We start from the raw sequence: 22,722 nt of genomic DNA, 5'->3' as shown, positions 1-22,722 counted from the left end.
CCTTCTCAAGCCTTTACTTCCAACTTTTACTACTTACGAGTATACTCAGGCCATTTTACAAATGCATACTGCTCTCTTCTCTTTGTTTTAAGGCAAGTGCTGCAAAATCAACTATCTTCCAGGGCCAAGTAAGTAATGAAAATAGGCAAGTGGGCTGAGTGGGGCATATGGCAAATAGGAAGCACGTGCTCTGCGTCTAAGGGGAGTATGTACTCCTCAGCTCAAGCCAGTTATCGTCCTATAGAAATGCAGGTCTAGTATGAGAAGATCTAATTTTTTTGAAGCTGAAAATCCACATTTTTATGCAAAACTTCCAATTTTTAAATGACAATAACAATTTAAAAAATCAAGCACTGTAGAGCAAACAAAATTTGTCCATGGCCAGACATGGTCTGTGGGCTCTTAGCGTGGAAACTCCCTTCTTAGAAGGCCTCCTACAGTTTCAAGGGGTGTCCATTATTTATAGTTGTCTAAGATTTGGTGAAAAGGTTCATGTTCTATGTAGCTGCCCTATCTATGCTTTTGTAAGCTTGGATGAAATTCTCCCTCAACTTTGATCTTTTCACTGGGCAGTCATAATTATTTTTAGTTAATTAAACTCTTTCCAATAAATTTTGGACTTTATGAGTATGTGTGTGTATGTACACACACACACACACATACACTTAAGTTTGTGCAGAGGCAGAGAATTACATAGAATTATGCATGTGTTTCTTTACTTGTATATTTTGCTTTGACACCAAGGTGTCAATTTTCTGTCCTCCTATCAGTGGAAGACCAGAGGCAAATTCCTTATTCATGGTGGAGAAAAGTGCTACACAGGGCCTCCAAATCAGCAATGATTGCTATGTTGTTCCCAAGTTAGGTCTCTTATTTTTCACATTGTATAAATGACTTGTTATAGACTGCTTCTCCACTAGACACACGCTAACTGTAACTTATTCATCTCTGTACTTTCCACACCTGGCAAAATATGTGGAATGTAGAAGTCGCTCAATAAATATTTATTTTACTGAAATGAACAGACCCACAGCATCAAAACTCCTTAAGTTTGTTCTCAATGCCTCTCGTCACACGATTTCAGCTTCACCTTCAGCTCATCCCCAAGGAGGACCTGGGTGATAACCAAACTGCTCTATTCTCCAACCTTGAAATATATTAAAACCTCTTTCCCTCTTTCTATACCTATGAAGTCTACTGGTTGCCACAAATCCAATTTAAATCTTACTTTCCTTGGGAATCCCATTCTACTACAGTGAATCTGTTCCATACCCAAGAATCATAAACCACTTGTCATGCTCAGAAGAAACATCAGGACAATCCAATTCATTCGTTTCTACAGTAAATTTTGAAAAACTAGCCCTCAGAAAGCACTGTCTGCCCTATCAGTTTATAAAGATACTGTGCTTCTCCACATTATGCCCAAAGAGGAAGACTCGGGTCACAAACTCAAAGGGCTGCAGAGGCCAGACAGGTTACATAAATGGACTAGTCCAATGTAAGAGAATCAGGAGCTGAATGACTATGGCAAAGTGGAATTCGAGTACCCCAGCCTTTCCCTTCATGAAGCAACACAGGGGCCAGAGTTCCCACACTTTCCTGTTTTTAACAGGCCCAAATTGTGTGAGCCAAACCAAACAGGTCTGTGGGCTGCCAGTCTTGACCTTGTGTATAATACACTATTTTCCTAGAGTTTAGAGACTGTTTCCAAATAAAACCGCGAGAGCATATGCATGAAAAAAAATTGGAAGTCACTAGGCATACAAACCCTAGGTCTAACAGGATCCACTAAACTGCATTAAGTGAGTGTTTTGTGATGCCTTGCCAAAACCCTAAGCTCTAAAAACACCTCAAAGAGAGCAACAGCTTTCCTTCGGAAAGTTTCATTAGTGGGACTTTACACAGAGACTAAAATCTTAATCACATTGGTTGCATCTTATATACACATGTTTGAATAAGGGGTGGTTTGGTTCTTCCAGAAAGACCAGAAACCAGAAAGGCTGCAATGGGTTTTCACCAAACTATACTGGTCTAGAAACATGACACTCTTTCTTAACAGAAACAAACACACATTCACATAATTCAAAACATCTCAGTGGAATCAGAATAAAAGAGGGTACTAAAGTGAATTTTGACCATTAATTTTATCAAGGGCAAATTGTTGTTTTTTTCCTTTCTGTCCCACACTTCTTCTTTTGGAAATTGTTTGTCTCTAGAAATAGGTATTTCTGCTGGGGCTGTCAATCAAACGGTTCTATGAATGGGCACAGAATCTAAGCTGGCCAATGAAAAAATCCCATTTCCTGGCTGTAATAGTTGGTCCAAAAGTATGCATGACTTAAGTCAGGCCAATTGAAGATCTTATGTCAGAGATAAGGATGCTGGGACGAGGTGAGATGGTAAACTGTAGGGACCATGTAGTCCTGGATCTCCCAATACAGGATATGGGGAGAGACTTCCTACCAACACACATGAAGATACCGCTTCAAAGTGATGAAAAGAGATTCCTGATAACTATCATCCGGACACAGATCCAATCACCACTGAGGCTACTGCAAACATTGACCAACACGTAAACTTTGTGACTTGACTAAGTGTGATTTGGGTTCCTGTAAATTACATTTGAGTGCCTTGACTAACACAAGAAACATTTGTGGTTCCTATTTTTATTTAAGTAGAACATGGACCCAATAAATCAATTTCAGAAACAGGCAGCTGAATTGTACCACTGCTTTCTGGCTCAACATACATTTATAATTCACATTTTACTATCCATTTAAATCCAGTAATGTCAGCAAATAAACAGTTTTATATTCCCATTCAAGTACTATGATTTTTGTACTCATAATTATATCAGTAATGCCATATTCAGTACCAAAAATCTAGAAACTACAAAAAAAAGCATAAAAAAGGACTAATTTCAAAAGTTAGGATTAAATTAACATGTCAGACATTTCTTTCCACACATTCATGTAGATTCTTGAACACATATGTTGAATTTGATAATCTACTGGGAACTACTTTCAGTATTTAAGAATTTAAGAATAAAAGGTGTGTTTACATGTGTATGCAGTGAATCCCTGGTAAAGTATTCATTTATGGTAGAATATAGAAGCTTTGCATTTATCTTCTACAAGGAGTACTTCAGGAACTCTGATTTAGCTGAAAATGCAGGATGAAGAGATTGCAGTTACAATGTTAAATTCCCTAGGGTCATGTGAAACTGTCTTCCAGTTTACATTAGAATTCATTTTACTTGTGAGGGCAGAAAGCATGCTCACCTCCTCGTTCTCAATCTTGAGCGTGGCCAGTCGGGACTGCAGCTGCTGGTACCTGAGCATAAGCTCTGCCTGGACCGGCTGCTGCGCACTGACCTGACACACCTGATGGGGAATCAGAAACCACAGTTACAACAGGGAGCCATCCATCCAGCCTCCAGGTACACAGTTCTCCCATTTAAAGGCTGCATGAATCAGGCGGATCCCCTCAAGATTCCAATTACATATTTTACTTTTAACAGCCACCTCAAAACTTCAATCTTAAATATGAACTTGTTATGTAAGTGGCAAGAGCAGAATGCAGCTGCTTGGCCTGGATATGACTGGGAAAAAAGCAGCGGTAGGAAGCATCCCTCTAAGAATGTGGTGGTTGCTGGAGAGGAGCTCTGATGCTGCCGTCTACCTGTGGAATAAGTTATTGCGCAGAGTGTGACGGATGATCCAAGTGTACGGTCATGCAGGCCAAAGTAGGGCAGGCAGCAGAGCCTGCTGGTTACAGTCAGCTGGGTGACTACAGTAAGTCACTAAACCTCAGTTTCCTTATCTGTAAAATGGGGATAGTAAGAGTACCTATGCCACAGGGCTGTGGTGGGGATGAAATGGGATGATGTACATAAAGCACTTAGAACACTGCCTGGCACACAGTGAAAACTCAGAAAAAGTGAATAACGGTTTTCTGTATCTTCAACCATGGCCTGTCTTGCCAATTTTCAGCCAAATCATGTGATTCACTATGAAACTGAGGAAGCCACTTGTCTTAGGCTTTGGTAGAAAGATATCTTGGCCATGATCTCAATTATGGATAAGGTCAAAATTAGAGCCTTTTAATTATATTAAAATCAGACTAGAAATGAACAATTTCTTTTCATCTTTCCATCACAGAAATGGTCTCAGCAAATGAGAGTTTCCTTTTATGGAGTCTCCAAGACATCATAGAAATTATTGCTTCCTGGCAGAACTGGCCACATAAAAGGGCAAGAGACTTACTATATTAAAATAATAATAGTTAAAAAAAAATGGGCTTCCCTGGTGGCGCAGTGGTTGAGAGTCTGCCTGCCGATGCGGGGGACACGGGTTCGTGCCCCGGTCTGGAAAGATCCCACATGCTGTGGAGCGGCTGGGCCCGTGAGCCGTGGCTGCTGAGCCTGTGCATCCGGAGCCTTGCTCCGCAACGGGAGAGGCCACAACAGTGAGAGGCCCGCGTATCGGGAAAAAAAAAAAAAAAAAAAAAAGTAACAACTTTTAACCCAACTGAAATCACTTGTTTGTGACATTTTATCATTCTGTGTTTAACACATCCATCCATAACTGAAAGATTAAAACCATTTGGTTTTGGAAACATAACTCTGGGTGGGATAAGCCACTCGCCTGTCAAATTCGTGTGCTATTGGCATAAAGATTGCTTACCATTTTTAATCAAGTAATTCACTCTATCAAATCAAGCAAAAATAAAATTAGGTTAGAAATATATCAGGTACATACATATACATCTTATAAGTCTTAACATTAGGTGTTTCAGAGAAAATATGACATTAAAGAAGAAATCTGCCATGGAAATTATAAGTATGTCTATTTTAAAAAATATACTGTCACCACAATAAGCTAAAATTGAGTTTTTAATCTATGAGTACTGTTTTGTACAGCTGGGACACCAAGTGCTATAGAGCATGCTCCATTATTGGTTCTTCTTGTTTCCCCCTGTTCACAGACAATAAATATACCACTGTAACTCATAAATGGTTTAAATGGAGTTTTTCCCTTGCATAAAATAGGATAGAAAGCTAAACTCATATAAAGAACCTAAGATATAATACATCCTTTCTAATGCTCGTTTTACCAGTTTGGAGGTAACTTGAGTCTTAAAAAAATGGTTTGTATCTTTTTTCCTCTCGTCCATTTTCCTGCCATTTATAATTATTTTTCTTTACAGAGATCTTTAAATCAGGATTATAAGAAGTCTTCAGACAGATTCTATTGGGCCAACAAAATGCTTTGTTTTGAACTTAAATTTGAATGTCTTGAGGTGGAGAAAGAATTCTTTAACTATCCTACAACAGTTTAGTGCTTACACCCAGGTGAATCTGCACCTCTATTTCTTTGGCCTCTGGAGGCATTAGAGTGTTTGACCATTGCTTTAAAAGGTGGTAGTGGCTGATAGTTGAGAGTATTGTACTAAGATCCCATGCAAAGGCAGCCATGAGAAGACAACTGGGAATTTTTACAACTGCTGGGTACAGCAGTGGAAGAGTAATATAAGTTACGAGACAATTCATTAGTTTTAAAATAATCAATTACTGACCTCATCACCCATGTGAGACTGAAACTCAAACTTCATTGGTGGACAGAATGCAGCAGGGTACATCTCCATGAATCTCTGCTTATCACTCCTGGGCTCCAAATTGTCAACTGCATTCTCAATAATGTCTAAGCCTTCGTGTCTGGAGGTTTCAAGGTTATACTCCGCAGAGAGATATGTTCTCAGGGCTCTGTTTAGACTTGCATGGTAGCCAAGATCACAGCACTTAAAAAGTAAAAGAACACCACATATAAAAATTAACTCAAAATGGATCACGACTTAAATGTGACAGCTAGAACCATAAAATTCTTAGGAGCAAACCTTCATTACCTTGCATTAGGCATTGGTTTTTTGGATATAGTATCAAAAGCACAGCAACAAAAGAAAAAATAAATTGGGTTTCATCGAATTTGAAGACTTTTGTGCCTCAAAGGGCACTATCAAGTAAAAAGATAACCCACATCATGGGAAAAATATTTTGCAAATCATGTTATCTGATAAGGAATTTGTATTTAGAATATATAAAGAACTCTGCCAACTCAATAATAAATAGACATATAGGCCAATTAAAAAAATGGGCAATGGATCTGCTAGGTATTTCTTAAAAAATACATATACAAATTGTCGATAAGCATATGAAAAGATGCTCAACATCATTTGTCATCAGGGAAATGCAAATCAAAACCACGATGTGATACCACTAGGATGGTTAAAATAAAAAAGACAGGTAATAACAAGGATTGGGGAAGATGTGGAGAAACTGGAAGCCTCATACACTGCAGATAGGAATGTAAAATGTTGCAGTCACTTTGGAAAAGAGTCTGGCAGTTTGTCAAAAGGTTAAACATATGACTTGGAAATTCCATTCCTAGGAATATATAAAAAAGAGATAAAACATATGACTTGGCAATTACATTCCTAGGAATATATAAAAAAGGGATAAAACTTGTACATGAATGTTTCTAGCAGTATTATTAATAGCTGAAAAGTGGAAACTAAGTATCCATCAATAAATGAATAAACAAAACATTTTCAGCCATAAAAAGGAATGAAGTACTGTTACATGCTGCAACATGGGTCAGCCACACATTGTATGACTCCATTTATATGAATATCCAGAACAGACAAATTTATAGAGAGAGAAGGTAGATTAGTGGTTGCCTAGGGCTGGGGGATGAAGGAATTAGGAAGTGATGGCTAAGGGGTAGAGGATTTTTCAGAGTGATGAAAATGTTCTAAAATTGATTGTGGCAACATATACACAACACTGTGGATAAAACAAAAGCCAACTGTGGATTTTTAATGGGTTAAATGTATGGTATGTGAATAATATCTCAATTAAAGCTATTAAAAAGTAAAAGAAGCAAAATCAAATACAGAAAAGAAATAATGAAAAAATAGCTTTCAAGTTTGTTCATGCATACTGAGATTGATACAATGATCTACTGAAATCCTTCTAGGATGCAAACATACTAACTGTAATATTTTGATGTTTGTATAATTTACTGAAGACAACAATAATCTGTACTCTTTCAGAAATGGGGAAAACACGTTTCAATCTGCCAAAATAGCCCAGGAATGCCTTCTTTCTTATCTCTAGAATAAAATTTTTCAGTAAGAAATGACTGCCAAAGTCCTTTTAACAGAGATAGAATTTTGTTTAGTATTCCTAGGAATACAAGGGCTTTGGGCTTCAATCTTCACTATCTTTAATTTGTATTTATTTATTCATACTGCATTTTAAGAGAATATAATTTTAAAAACAACATAACTCTGGATACTAGTCAGTTATAAATTACTGACAGAATTTTAAATTTGTACATAAAAGCAATATAAATCTCTTAAAGAGAAAACAAGTAGTTTTAAAGGTACAAAATCAGGTCATCCCTATATTGTTCTAATGAAGTTCAATCAATTCAATTTGATTCAATTCAACTCAGCTCACTAATTGGCCATCTATAGATGCCTGGGCATTTGCTAGGCTCCAAGAATATGAAAACTGGAACACAGTAAAATATAATCTCCATTCTCAAGGAATTCAAGTATAAGTTGTTCATCAGTTTGCTACTAAAAGAGCAGTAGAAGGGTGCAAAGGACACAACTTGTCTTATGTTTTATGAAGGAACAGATTTAATCACTGACCTGTCCTTAGAAATGCCAACACATTTAATTCCACCCCCACCCTCCAATTTCATAATGCTTAAGTTTGGGATTTTTACATAAACATATTACAAAATCTTGGTTTTCAAAGTGTGGTCTGTGGATCAGCAGCAAATGCAGACTCTTGGGCCCCACCCCTGACCCACTGAATTAGAATCTGAAGTTAAAAAAGAAATACGCAGGTTGATTCATATACACACTAAAGTTTGAGAAGCACCGCACTAAAACAATCAAGTAAAAGGGTCTTGAACCCTGTCCTTTAGGGGTGCCATTTCTCCAAACAGGCCAGAGAATCGACTTCATTAAAGATTACTTGATTTAAAAAAGCAGACAGTAGCTGCCACATCACAATTACAAATATAAGCAAAACATAGTTGCAAGATGCAGCAATCAGTCTCTGCATTAATACATTTCTGGTGGAATCAGCTGCACTCAAATACAGAGACTGATTTTCAGTTAATTAAAAAATTCTAGCCTCAGATGAGCAAAGTCCTCTTTTATTCCTCTTACTCCTCAAAATCCATAATGGTTCTGTGTAGCAGCTTTATACACCTCAGAGGGACTGAAAAATTATCCTTTCAATAACACCTCATCTTATGAAAACATAAATTTGTGAAGGAAATGGCCTCATTTCTTTGAGATGTACCAGTGCTTCAAAACACCCTACTATTCTGAAAGAAGGCAGATTCAACTTGATTATAATGAAGCAGATCACACAAGCTCCTTTACTTTATGAGTACTGATCCCAATGGCACTTAATAGAAAATTGATATTGAGCGGAAACAACCCAGAGAAAAGCCTTTTCTTCCCCCCAACAAAAACCAAGTCTATTTTCAACTTAAAAGAGAAAGGAAAAAAGAGAAGAAGAATGAAGGAAAAAGAGGAAGAAAAAGAAAGAAATTCAACCCCAACTATCCACTTGAATTACAGCTCTGAAAAATACATACCAAACTTTCATTACTTCCAGACTTAGTTCACTCCTCAAATTTCTAAGTGTGGCTTCTTTGGGGAGTAAATGTCAAGATTTCAAAAGTACCAGTGCATGTTTCCACACCCAGTTCAGCCATGCAAATTTGGTGGGTCTGGTCCCAGTAAGACACCCCTTATTTCACTGTTGTTTCCTAATAATTTGGGGAGAAGCATGCATGTGGGCTTAGTAATCAACCCAGGGGCCTCCCTGGGTGTCTTCTGGCCTTTGAGAACTTAGTAGATTTCTGTGATGAGCTTTGATGGAAAATTTCCTTCTCTGACCTCTACCAATACTTTCCAGTCTGTGAGGTCATGTAACTGGCATGATTTTGTTACTTGTGATATGCAGCTTTTTCTACACTGTAGGCTTTTTAACCATCCAGAATTTTAAAAGAAACAAGAAACAGCAATAAAATTCTTATTCAAGGTCTCCTGAGACAGCAAGACCTGTCAGAGTCATTTTTTTTTTTTCTAAACAGGAAGCTAAAATGACACTGGATATGTTAAGATTCAAGATACTTGGTTAAAAGGCCTAAAGTAATTCTATGGAGCTTATGAATTATTAATGACAATACGAAGAGCCAGCTTCTACACAAAGAGCTGAATTATAACCCAAGTGCCCAAGTGCATTTAATGATGAAAATACATAAGAAACCAATAAAATATTTCATGAAAACAAAATAGTGTTGTTCTGATGGATGAAAAACTCTGAATGGATATATTAAATTACGGATTAAAGCTGGGGAAGGAAAGACTGTTAGAAGTCGAAGGCTGTATTTTTTTTTTTTTTTTTAATATCCTAAGAGCTGCCAAGATAGATTCCACTAGGCATTAGTCTGTATCACCACAGTAAGGCTAATTTCCTTAGGCAAAAGTGTTGAAACAGTATAAAAAAATGAAGATGAAACCTAGGTACTGAGGCCAGTGACAAATACTTTTTCTTGTCCCAAAGGCTGAGAGATTGGTTCAAATATACTTGGTGGGTATAATGTCAGGGTGTCAGGTATAACTGGATCATAGCTGTTCAGGGAGACAACTTTTTTTTTTTTTTGAAATAAACCCCATGACATGAGAAGCTCTAGTGGGGTAGAAGTCTGGACTTAGATGGGATTACCATAATGGAAAACAAGTCTTACATACATGCTTCCAGAACAGTAACAGCCAATGTCATTTGCAGGGCAGCCCAGGAAGTGGCTGGAGGGCAGCCCCAAGCCTGTATGTTACTCCAGAACTAAGTGGCTGTCATGAGAATGGAGAGGGAAGAAATCCTGCAGACGTATTCTGTCTTAACTTCATCACTCCTGCCTCTGTATGAGAAGCTTCCATGATCTTTTCTTGTGGGTCCTATCTCTGGCTTTTAATAAGTTTGGCTTTGACCATTCCAGAAGCATGGATATTGTGGAAAGACTCAGTCTGACCCTTCTTTTCAGTCTTGCTGAAAAATAGTGCAACCCAAGCAAACTGAACTGCAAAATACAGCTTTCACATGACCATGGGTAGCTTTCAAAGACCAGAAATAGACACTCTCAGAGCTTTTACAGTAGATGTCAAGGAAGAAAGCTGATTTCTCCTGTGTAGGTATCTTTGTCCTTCACTAACTTCTTCTCTAGCTATTCAGTACCTCAGGCAAGATACCACAAACACATTTTGTGAGACAGAGGCATCTTGTGGAATTGAACCGTATGTCTAAATTACAGGCAACTGTTACACACCTGCTTTCACCTCTGGGTTCCTGATGGTCCATAGCTGACAATTTAATTTTTGCTGCTACTCTAACTGCAGCTGAACATTTAGCCAAACTTGTTTTGAGTTTCTCTTTAGGATGGAAAAGGTCAAAATGATACATCGGTGTGATACGAATGGATACAAAGTAGGAAACAGGAGAAGGAGAACAGAGGTTGCATAGCCTGAGCCAATGAGTAGGCTGAATAATCTTTTGTTGCCTAATACAGCTCCCACCCACAGGGGCAATTATTTCCTTCAGAGGAGCTGCTACTGGACTCATTTTTTCCCAGGCCAAATCTCTGTAACTACCCTGAATCAAATCACAAGAGAGGAGAGAGAACAATAAACCAAGCCTCAATTAATACAGGTCAGGTGATACATGCTATGGAGAAAAAAGTCAGAGGAACACGGAGTGCTGGGGGAAGGGCATTGCTCTTTTATATAGGCAGCCAGGTGCCACGTGAATGAAAAGGAGGAGTATTGTAAAGCTCTGGAAGAAAGAGTGCTCTAGACAAAAATGAGAAAGGCCCCAGGAAAGAAAAAGCTTAGTGGGTCTGGGTAAGAGAAAGGCCTGTGTACCTGAAGCATGGTGACTAAGGGGGAGGTTGCAGGAGATGACACTGAGTGGCAGGTGGGTGCCAGTTCACATAGCGTCTTGGTGAATAGTTTGGATTTTATTCTAATGGAGAGCTTTAAATAGGGATTACAGGTCTGATTTATCTTTTTTAATACTTTGGTTGCTTGGGAAGAGAATTAATTATTGATTAGAAGGTCTTAGTGCTAAGCTGGACATCTTAGGAAGCTGTTGCTTCCTAAGTGCAGGCAAGAGATGAAGAGGCTTTGTCTCAGAGACTGAGAGTGCAAGTAGTGAGAAATACCAAGGTTTGGGATATTTTGGATGTAGAGATGATAAGATATGCTGATGCGTTTATATGTGGGGAATGAGAGAACTGGGTTTTTGGCTTGGGCAACTGGGTGGAAAGTGGTACCATTTTCTGAGATGTAAACAATGGATAAGAAAAAGTTGTTACATGTGTGAAGGATGATGATGACAGTAGGGGCAAATGTTCAAGGTGTCTACAGACATCTGGTTAGAGATGTCCAGGAGGCAGTGGATATGCAAATCTGAAGCCCAGGAATATGATCAAGGCTGGTGAAAAAAAACCTAGGAACCATCAGATAGTATTTAAGGCAAGGGACCAAGAGAAATAAAAACAAAGGATCATGCCTTAGGCAACTTTCAACATTCAAAGGTACAGCCAAGATGGAAAAGCGAGCACTGGAGCCTGAGACAGTGCAGCCTATACCGCAGGTGGGAACCAGGTGGATGCAGTTTCTTTAACAAAGGCCCACAGCATCTCCACTGGAAGGAATGTTTAAAGCCAGCCACTTCGGTCATCCAACTCATTTCAGTTTTTAAATACCCTTTCTTCCATGAAGGGATAAAAACAGGCATACATCAGTTTACATGATAACTACACTGTCCTAACCCATCTAGCATCATCTCTTTATAATTTTCCTGATAAGAGTTCAGGCCTAATGGAGACTACAATATTAAAATTTGGCAGGTTTTCATGGATAAATTTTAATACTAATATTATGTATTGGGGGAAAAGTCAAACTAATTAAGAAAAATCTGAACTCTGAATAAAATGCTTTTTAATTAAAAATATGTCCCTAGAGACAAAAGGATAGCTGATTATTTAGAAATGATAAAATAAACATGGCATGCGGTATACGATGTAACCTAACTTCAATCTTATTCTGTAGAAATGGCTAATGAAACACATGACAGAAATCTCTACCAAGAAAATTAGCTGGAATAGGGGATTTTCTATGGCAATATTCCATAATAGTAACAAAGATTTATCCTTCAAGCTTCAAAGTGACCTGCAAACTTTTACAGGGAGTAATTGGAGACTGTGAAACTGTACTGTAAGGATGACAAATACTTTATTATTATAGGGCAGGTGCTCAGGGACAAAGCACTAATAGAATCTTACTGTTGGGGATTTTGTTTCTCTGACTACCTTTTGAGGGTGGGTAGGTGTGGAACTGGACTGAAAGAGGTTATATTACCAGTTCTGCAATCTTAAAACCAGTTGGTTTAAGAATTTCAGACATACAGAGTAGCAAATATGATTATAGATCAGAGATTCCTAGCATTAAGACTTGTACTCTCCCCAACTCTTTCCCCTTAGCAAATCATAATCACTTGAAAATTTCAGCATTCAATCACAAATATATTTGTTGCCTGTATGATCTTTCTTCTTGTTGTAATACATCCTAATTTTTACAGAATAATAGTTATAGTCTCTTCTGCACTTAATGTTGGGAATATTTAATGATAACAGATACAAAATCTGTTATTTACAAAACTACCATCTATTTTACCCTATAATTATGCCTTTATTCTCCCAAACCAATTAAATTTCCTTTGGCCAATACTTGCAATTCATATTAATTTTTTAGAATGACATAATAAAAACCTCACTGTGAAATTAACTTTCTTCACTTCCCACCTGATTCCAAAGTAAGAGACTGTTACTCTGCAAACTAAAATTTACTTAGAACTTTCTTCAGAGAGAGAGGAAAAGCCATCTCAACAATCTTCTGCTTAAGTGACACTCTGGATTAACTAATACTCAGTTCATTTTATAAAGCAGAGGTTGGCCAACTATGCAGCCTGTGAACAAAATCTAACCCATGGCCTGATATGATAAATGAAGTTTGACTGCCACATAACCATATCCATTTGCTTACTTACTATGGCTACTTCTGCACTAGAGTTGAGTAGGTACAGAGACTATAAGGCTCACAAAGCCTAAAATATTTACTACCTGGCCTTTTACAGAGAAAGTTTGTCAATCCTGCTCTAAAGCATAGTGACCAATGCCAATGCATTGTGAATATACACAGTTAATAGGCTCTCTCTAATACTCCTGTACATTTCTGCTCAAACAGTTAGTCTGTATGCTTTCAAGAGTTGATTGTACAGGGACTTGCCCGGTGGCTCAGTGGTTAAGAATCCGCCTGCCAATGCAGGAGACATGGGTTTGAGACCTGGTCTGGGAAGATCCCACATGCCGTGAAGCAAATAAGCCCGTGCACCACAACTACTGAGCCTGTGCTCTAGAGCCTGCGAGCCACAACTACTGAGCCCATGTGACACAACTACTGAAACCCGTGTGCCTAGAGCCTGTGCTCTGCAACAAGAGAAGCCTCTGCAATGAGAAGCCCGCACACTGCAACAAAGGGTAGCCCCCGCTCTCCGCAACTAGAGAAAGCTCACACGCAGCAACGAAGACCCAACACAACCAAAAATAAATAAATTTATATATAAAAAAGAGCTCATTGTATAATATCTGTGCCATTTATATTTATTATAATTTAATTAAATATTAAATAAACTGATAAAATAATTGAGAAAGGAGCTGTTGGAAGATTTAAGAGTAAACTAAATTGTTATCAAATTAGGCACAATTGCCAACTGTGCAAGACTGTGAAAACATTGTATATATCCAAAATATTTTTTCTTGTGTGTTAAAAAAAACTTAAAAGTAGAAATCATAGATAATACACAGTGGGTGTGGTTGTGCATAGGAAGACTGACTATTCAAAATTCTGTATAAAAAGATAAATAATAATTTAAAGATTAGCAAGTTCAAGTACATTGGTATACTTTAGATTAAAATATTTAAGGCATGGTTTTAATCATTTTTTATAACTCTCTGCTTTTTCTGTTTCTAAATATAAAACATGCCAAACTTTCAGACAGGTGCAAAATATATACAGTCGGCCCTCCATATCCGCAGGTTCCACATCCATGGATATGAAGGACCGACTGACTTTAAAGGACTTAAGCACCCTTGGATTTTGAAGGATGCTCCTGGAACCAATTACCTGTGGAAACGAGGGACAACTGCATACTTTTAAATAAATAAAATATTACGGGTGTTTCATAAGTCCTCTAAACCTGCCAATTGCAAACCCCTCCCTTCTCCCTAAAGATAACTCAGTATCTGGAGTATCCAAACTAACATTGATAGGTAAAGGTGAAGTTTATCTAAAACAGATAAAATTGGAATTATTAAATAAAAAAAAAACATTAGATCACCTCCAAATCTACAGGAACGACTTGAACTAATCTATCAAATTGCTGAAGTATTAGTTTTTAGACCTGTAGTCGTTAACAAAAGAGGATTCCTTTAAATAGGGTGTCAGTGATATATATGTAAAATTATACTCTGAAGTGCCTGAAAATATTTTCTTAAATTATCATTCCTGTTTAATTTACATTATTAATTTGTACTCTAAGAAGGCATTTTGCTGACCAAAAGTAAATTATCGCCCAGATGTTGCTGAGTTCCAAATTAGTAGATTTTCAATTTAATAAAATCCAAATTCAAGAGGTTTTAGAATATCCATAGTCTGTTGCAAGGGAAAACCCTTAACTATATATGATGAAGGAATCAGAGCTATATCACCATAAGCTAGTGATCAATTTCAGTAACACTATCAGTGGGCCAAACATACGTTGCTACATACCTACATAAGACACAGCAATACCACCCATGGTGTATTCCATTGCAAAGTGCTTAACTTGAATCCATATAGCGTTTATGTAGTGTTTGCTTTGTAGGAAATATAAGGGATAGAGAAATGGGCTAAATAAAAACACAACAAATTATCAGACAAATTGAGAAGCTGAGATTTTCTCAGGAACTCCTGTCTCCTCAACAACTGTCTCTTTAACAAAGGACTTGGCTGGATAAAAAAAGACTAAAGGGACACATCACACAGATGCAACGTGTGACCCTAAATTGGATCTAGTCTAGACATACCAGCTGAGAAACATTTTGGGGGGGTTCACAAATGGGAATGTAGCGGTTATTAGACGAGATAAAATTTTTCTGAAATGGAAGGATGGGAGATGAACGACTGAAAAAAGGGAGTTAAAAAGCTATATGTAAAATGTGATTTCATACTCTCTGGTCTAAAAATGTCTGTGTGGACACAGAAAAAGTCTACATTTTAACAGTGATGATCTCATGTGGTAGGAATGTGATTTTATTTTCATTTGTAGTATTTTCTAGATTTCTACAATGTAAATGTACTGCTTCTATAATAAGACTAGTTTTAAAACAAATTCTATGGAAAATTTATATGACTTTTTTATATCAATAGATCCATTCATCATCATGCATGACAGAAAAATTTTAAGAAAAGCGACAGATACTGACTTGAGTAGAAGCCAAGAGAAACTGGAAGTTTGTATAAAAAAGGTCTCAACTTGAATTCTTTGACTATTTATAATGCTTTGATTTAATCAAGATACATTTAGTATCTTCCATGTCATTTCACATATAAAATGTTTTTGATGCTGTCTTAAGTGCCTTAAGACAGCATTAAAAATGTTGTCTTAACTTTTTCTCACTAGAGGTATAATAATTATTATACCTTCTAATAATTATTAGCTCAGTATAAAAGGTATTTTGCTAAATAGGCTCACACAGGAACATAAAGGATTCTAGGTGCCTTTGCATAATAATCCGTTTCTTTTTCATCATGAAGGGTCAAGCTTAATGGTTTTCAGGATCACCACTGTATATGTAAGTTGGATTCCTACAAAATAAGCAGCCATTTTAGAATGTACATATTCACATTCTGATTACCTTAAAAGTGGGTCAACGAACTTGAAGTATGCTTTTCACTAAAAGAATACTCAATTTCTGTTGAATATGACAACATACCAATTTCATAACATTTCTTTTAAAATTCATATTTAAGTTGTATCATTTGAGAATTGTTTACATTTTATTTTATTTATTTTTGGCTGCGTTGGGTCTTCGTTGCTATGGGTGGACTTTCTCTAGTTGCTGAGAGCGGGGGCTACTCTTTCATTGCAGTGGCTTCTCTTCCTACAGAGCACGGGCTCTAGGCGCACGGGCTTCAGTAGTTGTGGCATGCAGGCTCAGTAGTTGTGGCGCACAGGCTTAGTTGCTCCGCGGCATGTGGGCTCTTCCCGGACCATGGCTCGAACCTGTGTGCCCTGCATTGGCAGGCGGATTCTTAACCACTGCGCCACCAGGGAAATCCAACAATTTTTAGTCCATTTCTACTTCTGGAAGCTTGCTGGCCCGCGCGGGGCTTGCCCTGGGGCGCTCTCCTGAAGAAGGAGGTCCTGGCGGTGAAGAAGAAGTCCTCGTCGTCCTCCTCCAGGCTGCTGTAGCCGCTGCTCATGCTGCTGGTCCCGTCGCGCGCGCGGGCCGCCTCCCCGGGGCGCTGGCGGCCAGGCAGGGGGTGCTGCGCCCGCCCGCCCCGCGAGGTTCCCGGCGCGCGGCCCCGAGCCGCCGGCGGGCTGTCCCGCTGCAGCTGCGGCCGTCGCTCAATCTACATTTTAAATTTAAGGCTGATCTTTAAAAAATCCAGCTTTCTAAAAAAAAAATTGAAAATACTTGGCATATTTAGCTATTTATTTATATCAGAATTATTTTGATCTGGAGGTTAAAATGTCTGAGTTTGAAACCTAACACATAACAGTTGTGTAACGTTTGGCAAGCTACCCAGCTAGCTAAGCCTCCGTCAGTTCTTTTAATCTATAAAACAGAGAAAATAGTATTTACCTCACAAGGTTATGATGATTAGATGAAATTATGCTTAGAAACCTAGGTGCCTGTCACATAGTAAGAGTTCAATAAATATCCACAACCATGATGGTGACTCATATAATCCTTCTTGTCCTATATATACTAACGGTATCAAGGATGCTACTGTACATCTCTACACAGGTGCCCCACAGGTATCTCAGTCATACTACATGTAACAGAACTATTGCTCCTCTTCAGGGTCCCTATCTCAGTAAAGTGTACGTCATTAACCTATAGTTATTCAAGACCTGAGCCTAGGAGTCACTTTTATCCTTTTTTTTTTTTTTTTAAACCCACCACCCCAATTTTCTTTTAGCTTTATTTTCAATATATTTGGAATTCAACCACTTCTCACAGGTCTACTGCTACCACGCCAGCCCAAGCCAGCATCATCTCTGGCCGGGACAATTGCAAAAGACTCTCGATACAGCTCGCTTTTTTCACACTTGTCCTCCTCACCTACCTCAGTCTATTTTCCACCTCGATGCCAGAGTAAGTCTTTAAAACGGAAATCAGGTGATGTCACTTCCTTGCTTCCAACCCTTCATGGCTTCACACCAAACTGAGAGCAAAAGCTAACGCCTTTTCCCCGCCCAAAGGCCCCTAAGTCACTGGGCTCCTGCCCCTCCTTCTCTCCCAGAACCTTTTCCTCCCTCGCTCCTCTCCAGCCATACGGGCCTCCTTTGCTATTCTCGAGCATCTTGAACTTGCCAAACACACCTCCACCTCTGTACCTGGAGCCTTGCCAGTCCTTCTATATGAGGGATTCCTTCCCCATTATCAATATAGCTCTGCAGCTCACTTCACTGCTCAAACATCAGGCTTTTCTGACATGCCATCCACAGAAGCACCCCCAGAGCTCCGTTTTATTTTTCTTCATGGCACTGTTACTACTACGACAGTAAGTTACTGTTATGTTATATACATATTAAATATAAATATTTAATATATAAGCATATAATACAGTACATATATATTACATACATATAATATATTATATATGTGCAAATGTTTTTATGGCTTGTCTCCCCAACTAGTACGTAAACTCCATGGAGGTGAGCGCTCTGTTTTGTTCACTGCTGGATCCCCATGATCAAGAATAGTACTTGGTACCTTGTAGGTATTAAAGAAGCACTTTTCAAGATACAGAGACTTATCTGGCCTCTTGTTAAATTGGCTTGGGTTTAGCGAAGTACTCCAATCACTACTAAAATAAGCCCTAGGGCTTCCCTGGTGGCGCAGTGGTTGAGAGTCCGCCTGCTGATGCAGGGGACACGGGTTCGTGCCCCGGTCCGGGAAGATCCCACGTGCCGCGGAGCGGCTGGGCCCGTGAGCCATGGCCACTGAGCCTGTGCGTCCGTCCGCAACAGGAGAGGCCACAACAGTGAGAGGCCCGCGTACTGCAAAAAAAAAAAAAAAAAAAAAAGCCCTAAACAAAAAAAGCAAGCAGAGCTGTTACAAGAATTAGTTCTTCTATATTCCATTCATTTTGCAGAATCCTTACAGATCTAAGTTTGAAAACAGGGGTCATAAAATTTTTTATTTTTATTCAGGAAAACTAGCAGCAATCTAGCAGAAAAAAATCCTTTTATTTCATCAGAGTGCTAGAAGAAGAAAAAAATTTTTTTAAAGCTTCCATATTTAAAACAATTAAGTGATTACTTACTTGGTTGAAATACTTATAACAAAGGAAAAGAGAAAAAAGTTTTCCCTGGTTTTATTTATTACTGAATGGTTTTGTATAAAGAAATTATGATATTATATGAGATTAAATTGTTTTTACACTTAAATAAAAGGAAAAAGTCACATCAGAGTGTTAATGAACTAAAAATGAACTAAAAAATCTTTTGTAACAATTCTTAGCAATTCTTTTGTAAAAGTCCCAAACTGTGGCTCTAAAATAATAGCTAAATATCTGAGACTTAATGCACCATAAAAACAGTTGTTTTAACCTACTATATGACTAAATTATGACAGACACTATGAGCCATAGAAAATAATCTTATATTATTATCTAACTGTTGAATTCAATCACTGCAAAGCAGTATACAAGTAAAATTCCAGCAGATAACTCTCTGAACTTCACACTTTATCTGTGCTTTCCTTATGACACATCACTTTTTATCTTCTATTTGCAGATCTTGGCGTTTTTGGACACAGGATTTTTGTCTGTTTTATTTTTGCCATCTCCTACAGTATTAGCACAATGACTGGGTTACTCAGTGGATGATTTCTGAATGAAAGAATGAGTGATGCTGAGGGTCAAAGTTGGGGAATACTGGCAGTAAACACTGCGCAAATATAATAGTAGACATATACTTGGAGAGTTCTCAATGAGCCCAATTAGTGCTTTTTTTTAATATCATATCCTATAAAAGTAAAGAGAGTTAGATAATAAAAGTGGTTTCTGTGTATCCTATTTTGCTTCACAGTATTGATCACAACTGTCATAAAGCAATCATTTGTGTAGTCATTTGCTTAACATTTTTTTTTTCCACTTTAAATTCCAGGGGGTAAGAACTGTTTATCTATGGCTTCTCAGAGCCTCAGCATCTCACAATAGTAGGGGTCCAATAAATATATTTTGAATCAATGAACACAGTTAGGGCTGTGCCACTGCATCATTTGAAAATGCCTGGACCCCCTTCCTAGCTGAGTCTTCCAAATACTCACAGCTTCACAGAACTTCATAATTCGTTTTTCAGCGGTTTTAGGATGCACAGTGTTTCACATGCATCTTACAATTTATTGTGTCTTAGTATTCTGTGTAGTTTAATTGGCAGCATTTTTTTCCCTGAGAATTACATAAAACAACATTGTTTTAATAAATGATGGTGTTTTAGAATCAAGGAAATGAGATTACTTCTAATTCCATCTTGGTATGGAAAGTATAAAAACTTCAAGTACTTACATCAATTAAATCTGAAAGATCATGAATATAATACTTGAAAACTGAGGCATTGGTTGCTTCAAGGGTTAGGAGATATTCATTCCGTGCCTTAATCGACTTTAGCTTGTTTTCCGAATACTTTGCTTGTCTCTGGAAATGAAGATCCAGGCATTGGGGAAAACAATAAAGTCATTTTAAAACAAGACAGGGAAACATACATGAATTTCTATTCATCTAAACAATTTATTCAACATATACAAATGACCTTCGAAGTCCTTTCAGAAAAGTACATTTCGATCTGAATTAAATAAACGAAAATTACCCAGCGATGAGGAAAAACAACAACGTATATGGGCGCCAGGCCCATTTGCAATGAAATCTCTTTGTTAATATTCAAAGTTCTCTACATTGTGTATTGGATACTTGGCATTCACCACTAAATGAGGTCCAGCTGTTATTACATGATTTTTATGTTTCTAACACATTGTTTCATTCCCGTGGGAGGAAATGCATGTCACTTCACAGTAATTTACAATGTGTGTCTATCAGCTGTTGGCATCAGTGTTCCTAGGTTTGTCACCTCCAGTGAGGACAGAAAGGCTCTGCGGTCTTTTACTTACTTTTTCCTTCATTTTTTCAATTTTCTTCACAGAGCTTCGCCGCTGATGTCTCTCTTCCAGTCTAATATGAAAGACTGGGTCACTGGATCTGCCAATTTGCTTCTCTTCTTGTTTCTCAGCCTCTTTCAGCTTGCTCTCTGCGCTGATGCTCTCTGCATGATACATATGGTATGTTTTCATCACCTGTGAAAATGTGACCCACATTGTTAAAAGATGTCTGTCTGTAACACAGAAAGTGAATGGAAACCATTATATGACATAATATGTTAAAGATATCACCTTCCAACTGGCAGAGAGCCAGATTGTTAGTAAAATAAAGTATATACTATTCCTTCTACATAAAGCAAACAGAAATATGCAAATTCACCTGCCAGGAAGAGGCACTTAGGGACAGGCTGTGATGAAGAAAATGATTTACAGAGTCTTGTGTGTGCTTTCAGTGTACTTAAAAAGTTCCCTCAAACTTAAAAGTGTTTCTCTAAAATCTCCTCTGCATTATTAATTTGCAGAATAAACCCTTATGCATGGATAAATTTTAGTCCAACCTTGGAATTATAAAAAACTCCAAATAAATATATAGCCCTTACTAAAGGTACTTTATTGCTTAAAATGTACTTGTCAAAATACAAAATGTAAATATAAGGTTCATATATAGTTGTAGTTAAAAAAAAAACTTTTTATGAGCACAAAGTAATACTTTATGTTCAATGTAGAAAACAGGATACAAAAAATAAAGTAAAATAAAAAGCAAGTAGAAAATAAAAAGCATAAGATTTTGGTATACAGCTACCCAGTCTTTTTCCTATGAAAATACACACACACACACTTGTTCATTTTAAAATGACACATATCATTTCTCCTTTTAAAAAATCTGGATCATACTATATTTACAATTTTTAATCTCCTATGTCCTTTTCCACTTAAAAATATCAACATTTTCCTATACCACAAAATAGTCTTGTAAAACATAATTTTAAGGGCTGTATAATATTTTTTATATGACTGTGCCATAACTTACTTACCTAATTCCCTACTGTTGAACATTTTAGAATATTTCAACTTCTTGCTTTTTTATAAATAAAGCTGTGCTGAAAACCCTTCATATATAGAGTATCTTGTTTCTTCTTTTAGAAATGATACAGGTAATTTGCATTTTGATAGATTTAGGAATATATATGAGATGAAATTTTGTAATGTATCCTTTCCATATATATTGTAAATATATAATCAATCCTTAATTAAATATTCTTTAATTTAAAAAAATTAAAGGTGTGATGACTCCGATGCCAACTGATGTCTCAAGGTTCCTTGAGGTACCAGAACTCAGCACCCAAGTAATAACTACTGGCACATTCTCAAAAATTATGTCAAATTCTCCTCCACATAAAATGGATTTTATTTCATCTGTAAATAACTGTTATTCAGAGCCAATTTTATAACTAAGGAATAGTTGTGTTAAAGAGTTGATGTAATGTTTTAAAGTAAGGAACTTGATTTTTCTCATTTCAAAAGATGAGTTTTAAAATAGTTTGAAGACTGGAAGCATCACTGGAATAAATATATTTATTTAGGCTGAACCAAATTGCTGTTTTTTGTAGGTTATATGAAAAAGGTAGAAAATCAGCACTTATGGTTCAACTTAATACACACTCTTAAGATGACTATTTTGAAGAGTAAAACACAGGGTTAATGAAGAGCTTTACTTGTTTTCATAAAATCTGATGATGTCTTTCCTTAAAATCATAAGCTAGCTAATTACGTCAAAGGCACTGCTGAACAAGAACAAAGTGCGGGCCAAACTACAAAGTCATGGCAGCTTTCTGTGAGCTGTGTGTAACTGCAAAGTTGTCTCTTTTTAGTAATTATCAAATCTGTCTGGGGGTGTGGTTTGGTCGGCTACTCCAGTTTGAAAGAAAAATAAAACAGCATTAGGAAGCAGCTGGGGAATGAAATGGGAGTCCCCGTGCAGCTGGGCAAACAGCGAGGTCAATGAATCCACTGCACACCTGGCATTTCTAGGCTTGGCTCTGTTTATATTCCCCGCCTGAAGCAAACCCACAGGCCGTCTGGGTCCTGGTTCCAGTTACATCTTTAAATGAGAGGGTGAAAAAAAACGATCTCACACTCACACACA

The 22,722-nt window shown here is 37.5% G+C and overlaps 1 protein-coding gene across 2 annotated transcripts in view; it reads right to left on the bottom strand.

Moving 5' to 3' along the window:
- SRGAP1 (SLIT-ROBO Rho GTPase activating protein 1) overlaps positions 1-22,722 on the bottom strand; it is a gene marked incomplete at both ends in the record, with an annotated part of 272,809 nt that overhangs the window by 69,693 nt on the left and 180,394 nt on the right. For both annotated transcript variants that reach the window (XM_079715252.1, XM_079715253.1), the window contains 4 exons: positions 3,282-3,383; positions 5,578-5,799; positions 19,990-20,118; positions 20,589-20,771. In XM_079715252.1, coding sequence (XP_079571378.1) covers positions 3,282-3,383; positions 5,578-5,799; positions 19,990-20,118; positions 20,589-20,771 — 636 coding nt within the window. The remainder of the gene's footprint in view (positions 1-3,281; positions 3,384-5,577; positions 5,800-19,989; positions 20,119-20,588; positions 20,772-22,722) is intronic.

Source organism: Hyperoodon ampullatus (assembly GCF_949752795.1).
Source record: "Hyperoodon ampullatus genome assembly, chromosome: 11".
Lineage (NCBI taxonomy): Eukaryota > Metazoa > Chordata > Mammalia > Artiodactyla > Ziphiidae > Hyperoodon > Hyperoodon ampullatus.
This window is presented reverse-complemented; position numbering and strand designations above follow the sequence as displayed.